Here is a 16160-nt window from a genome sequence, read left to right as displayed (position 1 = left end):
ACTTGAGGATTTGGTGACCACAGAACTCTAACCAAGACAGACAAAAATAGTTTTAAAAACTCCCAGTCTTTTCTTGCTTGTCAAAGACCTGTTTCCAGAATCAGATGGTAGTGAAGAAGAATGACAGAATTTGATTCTTACAAAGGAAATCTATTTACAGATTTCTGCTTCAGAAAGCATGTAGCCACTTTTCCTGCTTTGCAGGGCAGATCTGGAAATCAGACCCAAACGTACTAAATTTGTGCCTGCTACAGGAGTCACTGGGTGCGGCTGTGTCCTGTGATGGGCACCAAAGCTCCCTGAAGGATGTAATCCCTCTGCTCTGTCTTCTCCACTGCACCAAATCTGTTGAAGCAATGCCCAAGGGCTTCAGGAGTGGCCACCTCCCAAGGTGGTGTTTGGTTTGCACGGGAACTCAGGGTCAGTTTTGTAATGAGGCTTTTGCTGCAAGCACTCTGCATGGGCAGTGATCTGCTCCAAGGTCGTTTTTTTTTCTTCCTCCACAACCACAAAGAGGAGGATCCTTCTTCCAGCCAAACAATTAGTGGCCTGTCATTAGTGACATCTATACCTGTGGAAAGCTTTTGTTTCTGAGGCCAGAAGGGAGTGGGAGAGCCTCCCGCTGCTATTATGCACAGGGGTGACCACAGCCATGCATGGAGGCACCTGGTTCCTGATGGGTGAGGGGTGTAGGGGTGTCTGGCTGACATGTCCCTTGTTCTGCTGTATTTTCTTCTGCTGCTTCTAGGCTGATGAGCAGAGATAACATTGTGGAAAGAACAGAGCAGATTCATCCTTCTCTGCTTTTTTTTTGGAGTTGCAAGAGTTTTTCTGCCATCCACCCACTGTTTTTTAAAACAGTTAATCTCATAAATATAATCTCATATTAGCAATGAAAAGAGCTTATCCCGATTTGGTAGGTCACGTTGGCTCTTTATATGGGTGAATGAGTGTGGCCTAAAGACTGTATAAATTGGCATTCTGAATCATGTACTGCACTGTCCTCCATCTCTCTCAGTTGTTTCTTGTCCCTCCCACAGAAGAAAAAAAAAAAAATCTCCTTTGAGTCTGGGGTGCAGTTTGTTAAATGCCATGCAAAAAAAAGGGGGGAAAGAGACAACATATGACCCTGCTGACTAAGGAAATATTTTAAAGCCACAAAGGTACTTAACAACCTGAGCTGAAATCACTGCACCTGCTCTGGGCTGATGCACTTCCATGCTTCTGTGGAGGTCTTTGGTACCTTGCAGGACTGGGCTTTGACAACAGAAGTACGGCACCAAATATTGCAGGTGGCAGGCAGGAGCACGAGACACCTCAGGCCATTCCAGTCATGAGGGTTGCATTGATTTATTCCCAGAATAAATCACGCAGAGTAACAAAATACATGTTGCATTTGAGATGAACATCTCTTTCACAACCTTCCTGGCCAGGGGGAATTTCTGCAGCTTGCCATGGCGTTCTTCTCTTCCCACTATGCTTGTGATCACCCTTTTTATTAAAGCTTCTGTGCTCTGTGTTATTGGCATCCAGCTGATAAATTTAAATGTCATTTTTTCTAGAGGAATCCAAATAAAATCAGTTTAACTCTCTTTGACTTCTCTCCAAATGAAATGCTGTGACACCTTGTCTTTTTGTCAGTTATGCTCTTATTTTACATTGTTTTGTGAGGGTTTATTTGCAGTAAGGAGCTCATCATGAATACTCTAGGGTTTCACTGACTCTGCGCGTCTTTTTCCTGATGTGGGAGGGGTAAAAAGAAATGAAAGAAGGCGGTACATGACCTCATGTAAGCAATGTGGAGTCTGTGTGCATAAAAGACAAATATTTTGGCCATATTCAAGTACAGAGAAATTGCTGCCTTCTTACAGAAGAGATCAGAAAATTTGTGATAGTTCAGACTGAGGCAGTGAAGGTTGGAAATGGAGGCTGAGTTAATTTCATAACTTGTCTCTTCCTGTTGGCTGACACGAGAAAATATATAGTAACAAACTAAATATAAGGCAACAAACAAAATAAAAGGTAAGAAACTTGGAACCACAAAGGAACACTTGCCTTTTAACCAACAACAAAAAGAAAATGAGAAAAGATCAGTGTTCAAATCTTGCTACCTCTGCATCACAGCAAACCACCATTCCCTTAAAGATAGGTGTGAGAGCTCTGCAAAACCTTCAAAGCGTATTTCAAGGGGAAACACAGCTACAAAGGAGTGAACCAGTGGCTGTTTCTAACACTGCTTTGAGAAGTGCTTTCCACCCTTGTGTAAGTCTGCTGCTTCTTTGGATCAGTTTCTCTGTAAACTCATAGCAACTTCAGGCTACCATGGTCAGAAATGAACGTTTGCACTGAAGCTTTTTACTTTCCCAAAGCACTTTAGGATGTAGCTTCTGTTGAAAGCACATTGATGTTTTAAAGACTTTTGAAATGATGGCACATTTCCTGCAGTTTGCTGCTTTTGCACCATCTGGCAACTGAAATCTTCTCATCACCAAAGAGGTTTTAGAAGGCATAACGCTTGTCATTCAAACGAGATCCGATGGGGTCAGTCCTTAGGAAACAAGATTAAAACCTTTGAGTAACCTTCAGAGTCATTCAGCCTCTGGTGTGTGTTTTGTTCTTCAGGCTTTGTCAGCAAAAGCAAGCATTTAATTGCTACCAGGCATCCCGGTGGCGTAGCCGTGAGGAGACCATTTTGTTACTCTTGGCGATAGTGCGTCTCAACACCTGTCCATTGCAAAACGAATTGACGGTCTCCAGGCCCCTCAGAATCAGTGTTTCATAAAATTTTGTTTTGTTAAACTCTGGTACAGCTTCCTACAGGAAGTAGGAACGCGCTGTTGCTATGCGAGGTATCCCACATCAAGCTCCAGCCTCTTCATAGAATCATAGAATGTTTTGGGTTGGAAGGGACACCTAGAGGTCACCCAGCCCAACCCCCCTGCAGGGAGCAGGGACACCGCTAACCAGATCAGGTTGCTCAGAGCCCCATCCAACCTGGTCTTGAATGTTTCCAGGGATGGGGCCTCCACCACCTCTCTAGGCAACCCCTTCCAGTGTTTCACCACCCTATCAGCGTACGACTGATCTGCATTCGGTCCCACTGTGCTGTTATGGGCTGCCATCGCACTGCATTACTTTCAGTGTTAGAGAACTTCGTTTTATCAGACTGCAAAGCAGGACCCGGGATTACTGGATGGCTGTAAAACATTTTGCTGTTTTTATTGTTCTCAGGGTGGAACCTGCACTTACCCGGATCAAAGAAGATCGAAAGCGGATCATCTTACCAGCAATTGACAATATCAAGTACAACACTTTTGAAGTGCAGCAATACGCCAATGCAGCCCACGGCTATAACTGGGGCCTCTGGTGCATGTACATAATCCCACCGCAGGACTGGCTCGATAAAGGGGATGAGTCAGCTCCCATCAGGTAAATCTCCCATGTGCTGTCATTTTGGTACTAGCGACATTTCCATCTCAGCTGTCTGCCATGGGGGGGGGGGGGTTTTTAATGAAAAAATTTTTTGGGGGGGGGAGAATTTAAGTCAAGCAATGCTATAGGCTTTGTACAGGGAGAGCGAAATGAAGCTGAAGAAAACAGATGGCTGTACAAAGCGATGGATGCATGTGTCACATCTCAGAGCTGCACCACAACATACATAGAAGTGCATGTGCTCTCATTGTGAACGTGTGGTTCAAGGTCACATTGCGGCCCTTAGTAGGATAGCAGGATCTTTGTCATCTATGCTTTTATTTTCCAGTGGACTCTGGCATGAGTGACAAGCCAGTGAAACATTATGTGTAAGAGAAATGGAGGTATTTTGTGTGTGTCTGCAAAGAGGCTGGCTTCACTTTTGGTCTGTAGGCAGCACTCTTGGCCATCAGCCCAAACCAGAGCTTCCCAGCAGCACTAGTAGGAGATGTGTTACCCTTGCTTTGTTGGAGAGTTGCTCTTTTTTTGGGAGAACTTTGCACATGTTCTAAGTTTTGCTCCTGGGTGAATTTTAAAATGCAACTGGACCACGTAGTCAGAGTGTCATTTTATTCTTCTCTATAAGGGAACACTTTAGCTTACAAAAATGGAGTTTTCTAAGGTAATACTGTTTCAGGAATTGTGATAGTGGTTTTGAGAATTGTTACAGTGGGAAAACAGGAACTGATAAGAAAGGGGCTTTCTTTCCCCTTCATTTGGGAATTCATATCTCCTGGCCCTTCCTCTCCAGTGCAGATGCTTGTCTAACAGCTCCTCTGAGATGTGCTGTGCTGGGTGAAGGGCACTTTTGGTAGCAACTGTTGAAATAAATGCTACAAAATATGAAGCCCAGGTATGCACTTTAGGTCGCTCTGCCTTGTTTTTGAGATTCTTAGGAAGGACACAAATTACCACCTGAGAGTCATCTTTATTTTGATGTATATCAAGTTCACCTTAAAGTAAGCTAAAACTCTATTGTACGGTCCCAATGTAGGCTCTGGCAGAGGACCCGATGTACTTCCCCTCCAGTGTAGAGCTTGAGCTGTCAGGTCCTGAGAATTCCACCCAAGCACTTCAAACAACATACCCAATGGAAAGGATCCATCTGGTCTTTTGGAAGCGGAAGGACACAGACTGTCCGCATTTCTAAGTGATTGGTTGGATGGGGCCATCTCACAGGATCTGTCCCTCATACAGCAATATTTCGATCCATATTTGAACAAGTGTTGCAAGTCGCTCTTAGGTTCATTCCCATGCCCTGTGACTGCAAACCAGAGCTATACAGTAACATTAACCTTATTTACCACAAGACAGCACAGTCCTTCATCACTGACCCTTTGCTCAGCTTGAAACCTCAATAAGCAGGAAAGTAATTACTTAGGAAATCAGTTTTCCTGGATAACATGCCCTGCTCTCCTCACATTGTTTTAAAAGCGCAGGTGGTTTATATCTGTTTCTCTCAACCCTGAGAAATAGTTTATTGATGAAGGAAAATTAATCAGCCAAAGCTTTCATTCCCGAAATCAGGGTTTCAGTCTTTTATTCCTGTAAGGTTTTGCACGCCTCATTACTTCCAGTTTTTATGTGAAATCACTGTATTAATTTTCACATGAGTTGTTCTAGTATTTGAGTATCTTCTGTTCTAGAGACAATGATCACATATAAGACTGAACTGAGCGTTTAGACCTCAGCAAGTTCCTTAGACATGATTGTCAGTGGTGGTAACTTGGGTGCTCCCTGAAGTATGGGAGCTGCATCTGCAAAACACTTCTGGAAATTCAACTACAGATCTTTTTAGTAAAGAATAAGGAATCTCATCCCTATAATGCTGGGATAAGAGGGTTTTTTCAGCAATGCAGGGCCCGATTACCATGGGCTTTCCTCAGGTTTATGTTCAAGCTCTTGCTGAAGTTATACTGGCACTGAGTTGGACAGATACAGAAGTGAATAAGATCCAAACTCAAGCACTGAGTAGTGCTGAAATCTGATGCATGTAAGTAGCCAGCTCCTGAGAGCAGTGATTTTATTCTGAACCCGAGTGAAGAAACCCTCCGATTCCACAGCATGTAAACTGCCCAGAGACAGAAGAGACAAGCAGCACAAGGAGGGGAGCGCCCGACCCTTGCTGACAAATATCAGGAGCACTGTGTCCTTGTGATTGCATAAGTATCTCCTGCAAATTATGAATTACATGCCCTAAAATGCAAGGACATCAACGTCGAACCTGGGAACATGTGCTCTGAAGGCAGTGATCGAGGAGAGCAGAGCATCCATTTATAGCCCCACTGCACTGATTTCTGATGGGCCTCCGAAGCAGTAGCACCTGGATGGGTTTGCTAAAGCATTTGGCTGTGCTGTTGTGTTATGCCTGCCTATAGAACTACAATGCAATTTTGTGGCTTTTAGTGATAAGCCAGTGTAATTATGGTAATGGAAAGAGCGAACGTGCGAGTGTTATTGATGAAAAGAATCAGGAAGTCTGTACTTAGAATTGAGATTTGAAAGCCCCCATGATGGGAACTTAGTAGCTGTAGAAAATTTAAGGCGTATTTTCAAAAGGAAGGGGAAGTCAGACCAGTGAGCATACTTTTTCAAAAATCTCTGTTGGTTTGGTACAGATTTTGGTTTTGCAATCCGCTTTCTAAACCATGTACTGCAACCACGATTTCTGTTTCAGCCCAGCTTGCAAGGCGTGCAGACTGGTCCCTGCTGATGGTGTTTGGATCCACATGTCTGTTCAGTGCATTCATAAGATTGCAGGACTGTTCATCAGCATGAAAAGTGCCAAGTTCATTTAGTCCTTGCTGACACTGTCCCTCTTAACGCTTCCTTTGACACTGTCTTCAGCAAATAGTGGGTTTGTTTTGAGTGTCTCTGTGTGTTTTGTAAAAAAAAAAAAAAAGGGCTAATAACCAATAACCCCATGACTGATTTTGCAGTTGGTGAGGCTGAATACTTCCTCCCAGATCTCCAAAGGGATTAAAGATTTTCAGTGTTAAAAAAAATGCGTACACTGGCATCAGTGAGGATCAGAGCCCTGGCATTTCTGATGTTTGCATTGTATGAACAAATATCATCGTTCTGCAGAGCTGGGTGAGACATTTAGAAAGTAGAGTCCAATTCCTGTTTTCTTCTGGGATTCCACAACAGATGTGCTTACTTCTTTTCTCAGAAGTTTTCTGTTTGAAGCCTGATCCTTTACTTTCTTGAGCACTAGCAGTGGTGTGAGCCTACTCAGAGCCTTGCTGGGAAGGAGCAGGAACTGTCCCTCAAGTCGGTGGGACACCACATAGGCAGTCATGGCGAGTGCTCACCGTAAAATGTCAGATCAGCTGTTGTGGTCCATCTGACAAGGGGATGTGGCCTTGAAGTGCAAAGAAAGGTAAAGAAATAGCAAGAACAAAGTGACAGATTTTGTAAAGATTTCCAATACAGTTTTAAGTCAGTTGTTTTTTTTTTCCCCCACATTAGTACTCTGAAATTCAGAACAATTGATGTTCCCCGAATCGGCTTCTGCAGGCAATCCATTCTGCATGTCTGACATTTGAGATGTAAGATGTCTCTAACGTGAAGATTTAAATGAGGCTTGTTATTTTGACACGCTGTGTCCATCACGTCATTTTCCATTTGTGTTCCTGAGAACACTCTGCCCAAACCCAGCCTTATCATCTGGCAACAAACTGTGTAACAAAGGATCCTATTTCAGAGGGTTCCTAATGAATTTGCCTAGGCATTGAAACAAGCTGGGCTTTTTTTCTGTATGCAGAAGATACTACTGGGTTTTGGAACAGCAAGGAAGGTTTCTGGTATCCCGAGCTCTGGCTCTGGCTCGCTTTCCCTCACCTGCCATGATTATGATGGACTGCTCTGTGTTTGATTTCTTGATCAGCAGCCACTAACATTAGAGTCATTAGTCAGCCTCACTCGGCCAAGCGCTGCACAGCTTTCCATTTTATCTTCCTCCAGCAGCAGTGGTGCATTTCATTCCTGCATATGTTCTCACTTATTGCTCTAATATGCCGTAGCTTGGTACCAGTAGGAATGTGTACGTACATGCACTGAATCAGCTGCTCCGGGAGGCACGTGTGTCTCACTCACGTACGTAAATCAGGGTCTGATACGCCCACAGGGAAGGGGCTTGTGCTGCCTGCTGTAGCCGGGTGTGTGCGCGCCCATCTCACGTGCAGGTTGGGCCCCGTGCTGGTCTGTCATGGCGAGGGTGATGCAGCCCTGTCGGGTCTTCGCTGCTCAGGGAAGAAATCCAGCTCTGTACCCCAGCTTAGGAAGGGGCTCATCCGTCAAGTCTTTTAGGATAAACCGTACTGTCATGTAATAATAAAACTGGTGCCTATTGATCGACTGATTATGGCCATCTTTTCAGCTGCTGGTTCACAGGCGCCTATAACAGAGCAGTTTCTTTTTTATTTGTCCAGGTTCTGACAGGTATCCTGCCTGTTCCAAAATGTACTTCTGTGGGGCGTCAGAGCTACTCTACATCTCTATTGCCCTGCCCTTTCCTAGCCGAGCATTCTGGGTTGCTTTTTTTCACATGCAAGAGCTCTCTAAAGGAGTTAACAAACCTTCCCATCATTAAGCTTGTCAGTTCTTTTCCTGTAGCTCCTGAGCAGCAAATCTGTCCTTGAGTTCTGTTCTCACGGCCTGGTGTGACTCTTTCTTGCAGAAGACATGAGTTGTAAGAAAAAATAAATGCTTATGCAGGTACCACGCAGGTTTGCCCACTTATCTGTCAGGCCAGGGATGAGGTGCTGCTTAGGAACCTGAATCAAAGAAACATTCTGCCAGGAAAGGTGGAAAACTCCAAGATATGGGGTGTGACCTGTCATTTGAATGTCTTTCTCTCTCTCTCCTTATCCCTGTATAGATACATTTATATGTTTATTTATAGTTATATTTGTGTTTGTATTTATGTGTTTGTGTGTGAGTGTTTGTAGGTCAGTTGTCCTGGAAATTGGGCTTCTTGTATGCTCTGAAACCTGTTTCAAATGTGACCTGATTGCACGTATACTGACCACAAGGCAGGGGGAGAAAGATGCGTAAGGGAGAGGAAGGCTTACGGCATCCCCTGCAGTATGTCAGTCTAGAGCTCATCCTTTGCTCCTTTGCTCGCTCCTGGCAGAGCCCTGGGCAGCATCCTGCACTTGGCGCTGAAGGGAAGCAGGGGCATGCACCCGGCTGGAGAAATAAATGGGTGTCGGCGCCTGTCGGCTGGAGTCTTGCCAACAGAGCCGTGCTCCCGGAGAGCTTGCTAAAACAAAGTACTTGTGACTCAGACCTACAGCAAGTGGCTTTCGTGTCTGGCCAATGTGTCCTCTGTTTCTGGTACTCCATCCCTCCGCAGCAGGCGCTGCCCTCTTCCATACTGCGCCCCTCCGCCCTCGCAGCCCCCTGCACCGTACCTGCCGCAGCAGCAGGCGGGGACGGAGGGAATCCTGTAGTGGAGGGAGGCTTCACCACCTGGAAGGTGCTGCCCTCTCTGCTTCCTCCCTTTCCCCAGGGCATTGCCCACAGTAATCTCTCTCTCCTATCTCCCTTGCTAGAGCCATGCCATCAGGTAATTTCCACAGATGGACTATGCTGTACCTTTCTCCAGTGCAGAATCAATACTATTCCATGCTGCATTTTAAGGTTTTCACTGCAAAAACTATTTTGCTGTGTTTCCCACATTATCCTTTGTGTGCTGCTGTTGATTATAATTAAAGTTTATAACCTCCTCAGTTGGGTCAAAGAATATTCCACAGATCAATTAAGTTTCCCAACACCTTTGAGGTGTTGGTAAAAAACAGTACACCTCTAATTGCTATTTTGTGATACCTTCCTTCTAAAAGTGTCAATGTTTGACTAGAAAGTGCATGACTTAAGGGAAAAGGTCCTTTTATATAAAGTAGATGTGGTTTATACTTTACTCTGAAGCTGTGAAGCGCTAAGGGCATGCACCCTCTCATTTGCTGGCCCTTGGCTAGTAAGCGGTGTTTAACATGTGCTACCACAGTTGCTTTTGCTCATATATCCATTTCTGAATTTCAGAGAAGTCTTTGCTGCATTGCACTAAAGGTAGATATACTGGATATACTGGAAAATCCCAGTGATGACAGCCAAGTGAGGGTTTCATGCTTTTGGGGGGAGCAGGGTTTTTTTTAAAAAAGTGTTTGCAAATATATCAATATAACCATGTAGTCCAGTATACAATTATCCACCCATATGCTTAAAGCACTTTTAGAAGCGAATCTTAGGCTTTCGAGCTGCTGAAACAGTTCTCGGATTTTTACCCAGTATTATGATATGTGGTTCACAGATGGAGAAGCAGGGGCAGAGGGAGGTGACTCACTGAAGACCAGAGGAATGACAGAGCTGGGAAGAGAGTCAGGGTCCCCCGGCTCACAGCACCATTACCAGCTCACTGGGCTGTGCAATCGCATTACACTTCGTTTACAGCTGGGTCAGTCAAAGCACGGGGAAGTTAAGGGCCTGGCCTTGGTGAGGACCGAATGCCCAAACCTCGGGTCACAGAATCACAGAATGGCAAGGGTTGGAAGGGACCTTGGGAGATCATCCAGTCCAACCCTCCTGCTAAAGCAGGGTCACCTAGAGCATGTTACACAGGATATCATCCAGGCAGGCTTTGAATATCTCCAGAGAAGGAGACTCCACAGCCCCCCCGGGCAGCCTGTTCCAGTGCTCCGTCACCCTCAAAGTAAAGAATTTTTTCCTCATATTCAACTGAAACCTCTTATGTTTCAGTTTGTGCCCATTGCCCCTTGTCCTGTCACTGGGCACCACTGTGAAGAGTGTGACTCCGTCCTTGTGATATCCACCCTTAAGAAATTTGTATGTGTTGATGAGGTCCCCTCTCAGTCTTCTCTTCTCCAGGCTGAACAAGCCCAACTCTCTCAGCCTTTCTTCATAGGGGAGATGCTCCGGTCCCCTCATCATCCTTGTTGCTCTCCTCTGAACCCTTTCTAGGAGTTCCTCATCTTTCTTGAACTGGGGAGCCCAGAACTGGACCCAGTGCTCCCGGTGGGGTCTCACCAGGGCAGAGTAGAGGGGGAGGAGAACCTCCCTTGCCCTGCTGGCCAAGCTCCTCTTAATACACCCCAGGATACCATTGGCCTTCTTGGCAGCAAGGGCACACTGCTGGCTCATGGTCAGCTTGTCATCCACCAGGACTCCTAGGTCCCTCTCGGCAGAGCTGCTTTCCAGCAGGTCAGCCCCCAGCCTGTACTGGTGCAAGGGGTTCAACCTCACCAGGTGCAGCACTCGACACTTGGGCCGAACCTGATGGAAGTGTAGAACATGCAGTATGCAGAACATACAACATGGTGCATCGTAGGGAAGTCCTTCCATCGTGTCAGGATGCGGCCAGGGCAGAGCTACAGGTTTCTCAGTTCAGCTGCTGGGGCTGCAGCCACACTGCTGTGCAGCAGTGAAGAGCAGTGGCTGCAGGCAGCCCAGTTCAGGCAGAGAAAGGCACTGATAGTGGCAATTTTTGACTGGCTTCTCTGCAAAACTGGATGTGGTTCCTTCTAGCATTGCACTGCTATTGTTGCTCATTTCTGAAAACATTTTTTTTCTGAACAAGCCATGAAGGCTTGTGGAGTCTGTATTTGAATGTATCTAATGAGAAGAAATAAAACCTAGAAGAGAGAGGGAGTTGCAAAGGCATCCTCAGTAGCATTCGTCTGTGAGTGATGATTATGTAGTTGCATCTGAAATGTATTTCCCACCCCCACTCAATTAACAAGTCAGTGTTTTAATGGACAGAGCCGACAGCTGCAAAAATCCATCCCCCAGAGATGGAGATTCCAGCACCTGAGAGCAGTCTGCAAAGCCTAATGGTACCATTCCTCGTTAGGAAGAAAGGAGAAAAATATCCTCCTGGGAGCACCCTACTGCTGCAAGGAGCTGCCTCCAGAGGATTTGGCGGGGGGGGTGAAAAGAGAATGAGTCTAAGCCCAAACGAGCAGCTCAGTTTTGCAAAGCAGTGGTGCTCTAGCCTTCATCCAGTGAAGCCTGTGTTTAGCTTTAAATACATGAAAAGGAAAATGAAGGAAGTGGTGTGTTTCTTCCCCCCCCCACCTCCCTCCCTTTTTTATCATGGTTAAGACTTAAGAAATACGTAAATATGCCTTCAAGGACTTATTTCTTCTCAGAGCTACTGAATTCCCTTTCCTTGGTCATGCCCTTCTTTTATTTCAGTTTCTAGACCAAATTTATTCCTTGGTAGCCTAAACCATGGTTTTCAGTGATACAGTATGTGACAGTGAGATATGTATAGGATATGTCTGGTCCTGTGTACAGGAGAGCTCTCACCTTTTTTAGGCAAGTCTGTCTTCAGGCATGGCTCCAGGAACTATAAGCAGGAAGATGCATTTTTACCAAATAACTTGAATTTATTCTTGTTATTTTACAAAATAACTTGAAATTATCAAGCCTTCCACCTTGCTAAGATCCTGGTATATATGCATCAACAGAAGATGGATGTGTCCAGCCAAGAGTACCCACGACCATGTGTGATATTCATAGAGCTCCGAGAGCACTTCTAATAAGAGATTGATTCAAATATAAGTCTTGACAAATAACACCACCAAACAGAGGACTGCTGGAATTTCTTGCACGCACAAAAGGGGGTGACCCTGCTGCAGTTTGTGACATCTGGCCTCAGGTGCCTCCAGCCTTTTTGACTGAATGGGTGCAGGGATCCAGCTGAGAGCCCCACGTCAGTCCAAAGTCATCTGTGAAAGCCAGATGTTTGCCTTTGTAACTGCCATTGAATCTTGTCCCCCCAGCTCAGGATCCGGGGAATGCATCTCACTCTGTAAGGGAGGAACGGGAGAGTTAATCGAGCTATTTCAGCTCCTTTGTCAGAAACAGTGCCGATCAAATGTGTTTCTATCAACAGCTGCCTTTTTCAATTATGCAGAGAAAACATGAGAGGGATAGTGTGCACTGCAGTTATAGGCTTGTAATGATCTGAGAGGTTGCAATGGCTTTCAAACTGAGAAAAAGTGCAAGGGAGAGATGCTGAAGCGGTACTAGTAATGTGAGTGTTACAGCAGAGTCCATTACAGATAAGTAATAGCAGCGCTTCGACAAATGACCCTTTTCAAGGGTACCAAATAGTTCCTGCCATAGGTTGGACTGTGTTCTGCAATGTCGGGATATGCATTAGGCCCAGGAGCAAAGAATTGTTTTATCTAACTGTATCTTGGCTGTTTGTTTGAAGCCTTTTTAACCTCCTGCTGTAGAAATGGTGAACCGCTGATGAGAAAAAGGACCTGATGTGATAACACTGTTCCAGCAGCCACCTGCTGCTACCGGTGGGATTCACCAATACATGGGTAAAAAAATGTGTTCATTTTCCCGGCCAGAGCAGTTTTTCACCTGTGTATGAAACCACCTCATGAATATGTTTCTCAGATATCATGGGCAAATACCCTGTGAATAGCTTTCTGTACAACCTGGAGAAACATGAAGGTATCTGGGACAAGAGAGACCTCATAGTGACAGTATAACATTAGAGCATTACTACAAAGGAGACTTCTTAAAATAGGTTTTAGACCTTTTCCATCATCTTTGTTTCTGTAGGGCATTTTCATAGTGTATATATATAAGGGGCCATAGATAGAGCATTCTGTGTTCTACTAGAAAATAGAAAATGGGCATAAACTAGAATTTTCCTGATGTCTTTTTACAGTAGCACTGTTAGGAATGATGTTCTATCTGCCAGATGGTCCAAAATCACCTCCTTTTCAATGGAAGAGGGGAAAGGGTGGACAAATGAAACTAAGAAATGTCACTAGCTTGTACTGCAGTGAAATAATGCTTGTGTTCATATGGTAAATGATGGCAAAATTTGTTGTCATGCAGTGCTGCTCAGTGACAGGTTTCAGATTGTTTTGTAAAGGAGAGCAGAACCATAGTTTTATACATAAAGAAACCAATGCTCAGAGAAGGGAAATAATTTATCTGAAACCACCCAGTTGATCAGTGGCAAATCTGAGGGCAGAGTCTCTTCATCTGAAAATTTTTCCTTTTCTAAAGACTGACCTCAGCAAACACAGAAATGTTAGTCACGGAACAGCTTCACAAAGACAGAAATGTATCTGCTAGAGTTGACTCCAGGAAGTCCTTTGCCAAACTTTATGCCACGATTGATCCGTGGCTCTCGCCATGCACTTACTTTTAATACGTGGGTAAGGGGACCCCTCATTTCTGGCAAAGCTGATGGGATTTTTTTGCATATTAATCTTCAAATAAAGTGGTCTAGTTCTTGCACTGCTCTCTGTGGTGGTGAACTTCAGCTCCAGCACAGAGCTTGAAGGGGACCCCTCATTTCTGGCAAAGCTGATGGGGTTTTTTTGCATATTAATCTTCAAATAAAGTGATGTCTAGTTCTTGTGCTGCTGTGGTGGGGAACGTCAGCTCCAGCACAGAGCTTCTACCTATAAACCAAAGGAAAAACAGCCTGATGCTTCACCTATGTGCATGGAGTACTTGACTCCACATCTTGTGTCTGTCTCATAGGCAGCTGGCCCAGCTGTGACTGGCAGTTATTTGGGTGGCTCCAGTCCCACAAGGTCCTCTGTCCATTGCGGGATGAAGTACAATGTGATTGCACACTAATAGATGCATTTAAAATGTAAACTTGAAGACTAAGTACTGTTTTGTCTGTGTAAAGTTGTTATGAGGTGGGTTCTGTAGTAGCTAATAAATGACTTAATTTTGTGCTTTAATCTCTCTGTGCAGGACACCAGCCATGATTGGATGCTCGTTTGTAGTGGACCGAGAGTATTTTGGTGAGATTGGCTTGCTTGACCCTGGTATGGAGGTCTATGGAGGAGAAAACATTGAATTAGGCATGAGGGTGAGTAACAAAGAAGAGACTTCGTGCCATGTTCTTGTGCAAAGACGGGGAGCGTGTGGCCCAACAGAGTTGCTGTCTGACCTATAGGCTCCTGCTGTGGTTTAACCCAGCCGTTCGCTCACTGCCCCTCCTCCCCAGTGGGATGGGGGAGAGAATTGGAAAAAAAAGTCAACCCCATTGGTTGGGATAAAGACAGTTTAGTACCCCAGTAGAGAAAAGGAATAATAATAATAATAATAATAGAATATACAAAATAAGCGATGCACAATGCTGTTGCTCATCACCCGCCCACCGATGCCAAACCTGTCCCCAAGCGGCGATTGCTGTCCCCAACCAACTCCCCCCATTTTCTATGCTGGTCATGATATTGTATGGTCTGGAATAGCCCTTGGGCCAGTTGGGGTCAGCTGTCCTGGCTGTGCCCCCTCCCAGCTTCTCACTGGCAGGGCATGAGAAGCTGAAAAGTCCCTGACTTAGTGTAAGCACTGCTTAGCAACAACTAAACCATCAGTGTATTATCAACATCATTCTCATCCTAAATCCAAATCACAGCACCATGCCAGCTACTGAGAAGAAAATTAACTCTGTCCCAGGCAAAACCAGGACAGCTATTACACTGGAGTAATTGATACTGCAACACTATCTGGAACTGACAGTCCCAGTAAATGAATGTTCCTGGCCTTACTGGCCTTGAGAGAACTGATAACAGTCAGAAATACGGTTTATTGGTTCATTCTGTCAGTGTCTGAACCCAATGAGACAGATTTTCCCCTTTCCCAGTAGCTCTGCTTGTGCAAACAGCCTCACTAAGTCTTCCAGTGCTCGGTGTGCCTCGATGGTGTTGTGTGCTTATGGCCTAGCAGATGCAGTACCAACAGAAAACTAAGGACAGGCTGGTAGAAGTCAGCTTTAATGTTCTGCATACCACACATTTTAAAACTTCAAGAATCCTCCTTATAGAATAAGAACTGCAGTATTCGATCCTGTTGGGTAGGTCAGTGCGAAGTGTGGACAGATGACTTCGGGACAACATCAGTCTACCCTGTGCTTCTGGACCTACAGGAGGTTTGATACTTGTGCTCCTTTGCCCTTGTTTTCAAGGTGGTGCCTGCCAACAAGTCCTTCTGAAGTCCAAGGAACGTGTCTCTGCTTAGCACTTCAAAATTAAGCCACTTAATGTTGCATGAACAGAGTTTCCTCATTATAAAGCTGCCTGTTTAATTATTTTCCCCTTACTCTTTATTCCCTGCTTCACAGTAACACGTCCCTGGTGCATGTAATGTGCTCATTAAAGCATATATTCTGCTCATGGTGAAACACTGCACATCAAATTAGTCCATTCTTTATCTGACTCTTTTTTTCTAAAACGGCTACAAACTCCTTCACACCAGTGGGCCGAGGAAGAAGGTCATTGCAGCAAGAGTTTATTTTCACATATGGATGTGTATTTATTATTCCAGCATTGCAAGAGGGATAGGGTTTGTAATGGGACTGTGTGAATACACTGCTTATACTTCAAGGTTCAGAATTCACATAGGGGACAGAAAAACTGCTACCACAAATCATCCAATTTTCCTTAAGAGGGTCAGGCTATTACCAGGATTGTGTGAGCTTTCCTTTATCATTGCGCGGGGCTTTGAGCTGTTTGAAACTTTTTCCACATGGCTGCTCCCAGAATAGATTGAACGCTCTGGCAAAACTCTGGCATAGCTGATGAATAAGCCTCCCAAGAAATCTGAAAGCTGTCGCTCTTCCTTAGAATGAGAAGAACTTGCTGAGTACGATTAGGGCTCCTGGTAAACAGAGG

The 16160-nt window shown here is 44.9% G+C and overlaps 1 protein-coding gene across 1 annotated transcript in view; it reads left to right on the top strand.

Moving 5' to 3' along the window:
* GALNT9 (polypeptide N-acetylgalactosaminyltransferase 9) overlaps window positions 1-16160 on the top strand; it is a 158393-nt gene that overhangs the window by 67331 nt on the left and 74902 nt on the right. Inside the window, exons 5-6 of the mRNA XM_009639846.2 lie at window positions 3232-3429; window positions 14236-14353. Coding sequence (XP_009638141.1) covers window positions 3232-3429; window positions 14236-14353 — 316 coding nt within the window. The remainder of the gene's footprint in view (window positions 1-3231; window positions 3430-14235; window positions 14354-16160) is intronic.

The sequence above is a fragment of the Egretta garzetta genome, unplaced genomic scaffold, assembly GCF_000687185.1.
Source record: "Egretta garzetta isolate BGI_Z169 unplaced genomic scaffold, ASM68718v1 scaffold25, whole genome shotgun sequence".
NCBI classification, from domain to species: domain Eukaryota; kingdom Metazoa; phylum Chordata; class Aves; order Pelecaniformes; family Ardeidae; genus Egretta; species Egretta garzetta.
This window is presented reverse-complemented; position numbering and strand designations above follow the sequence as displayed.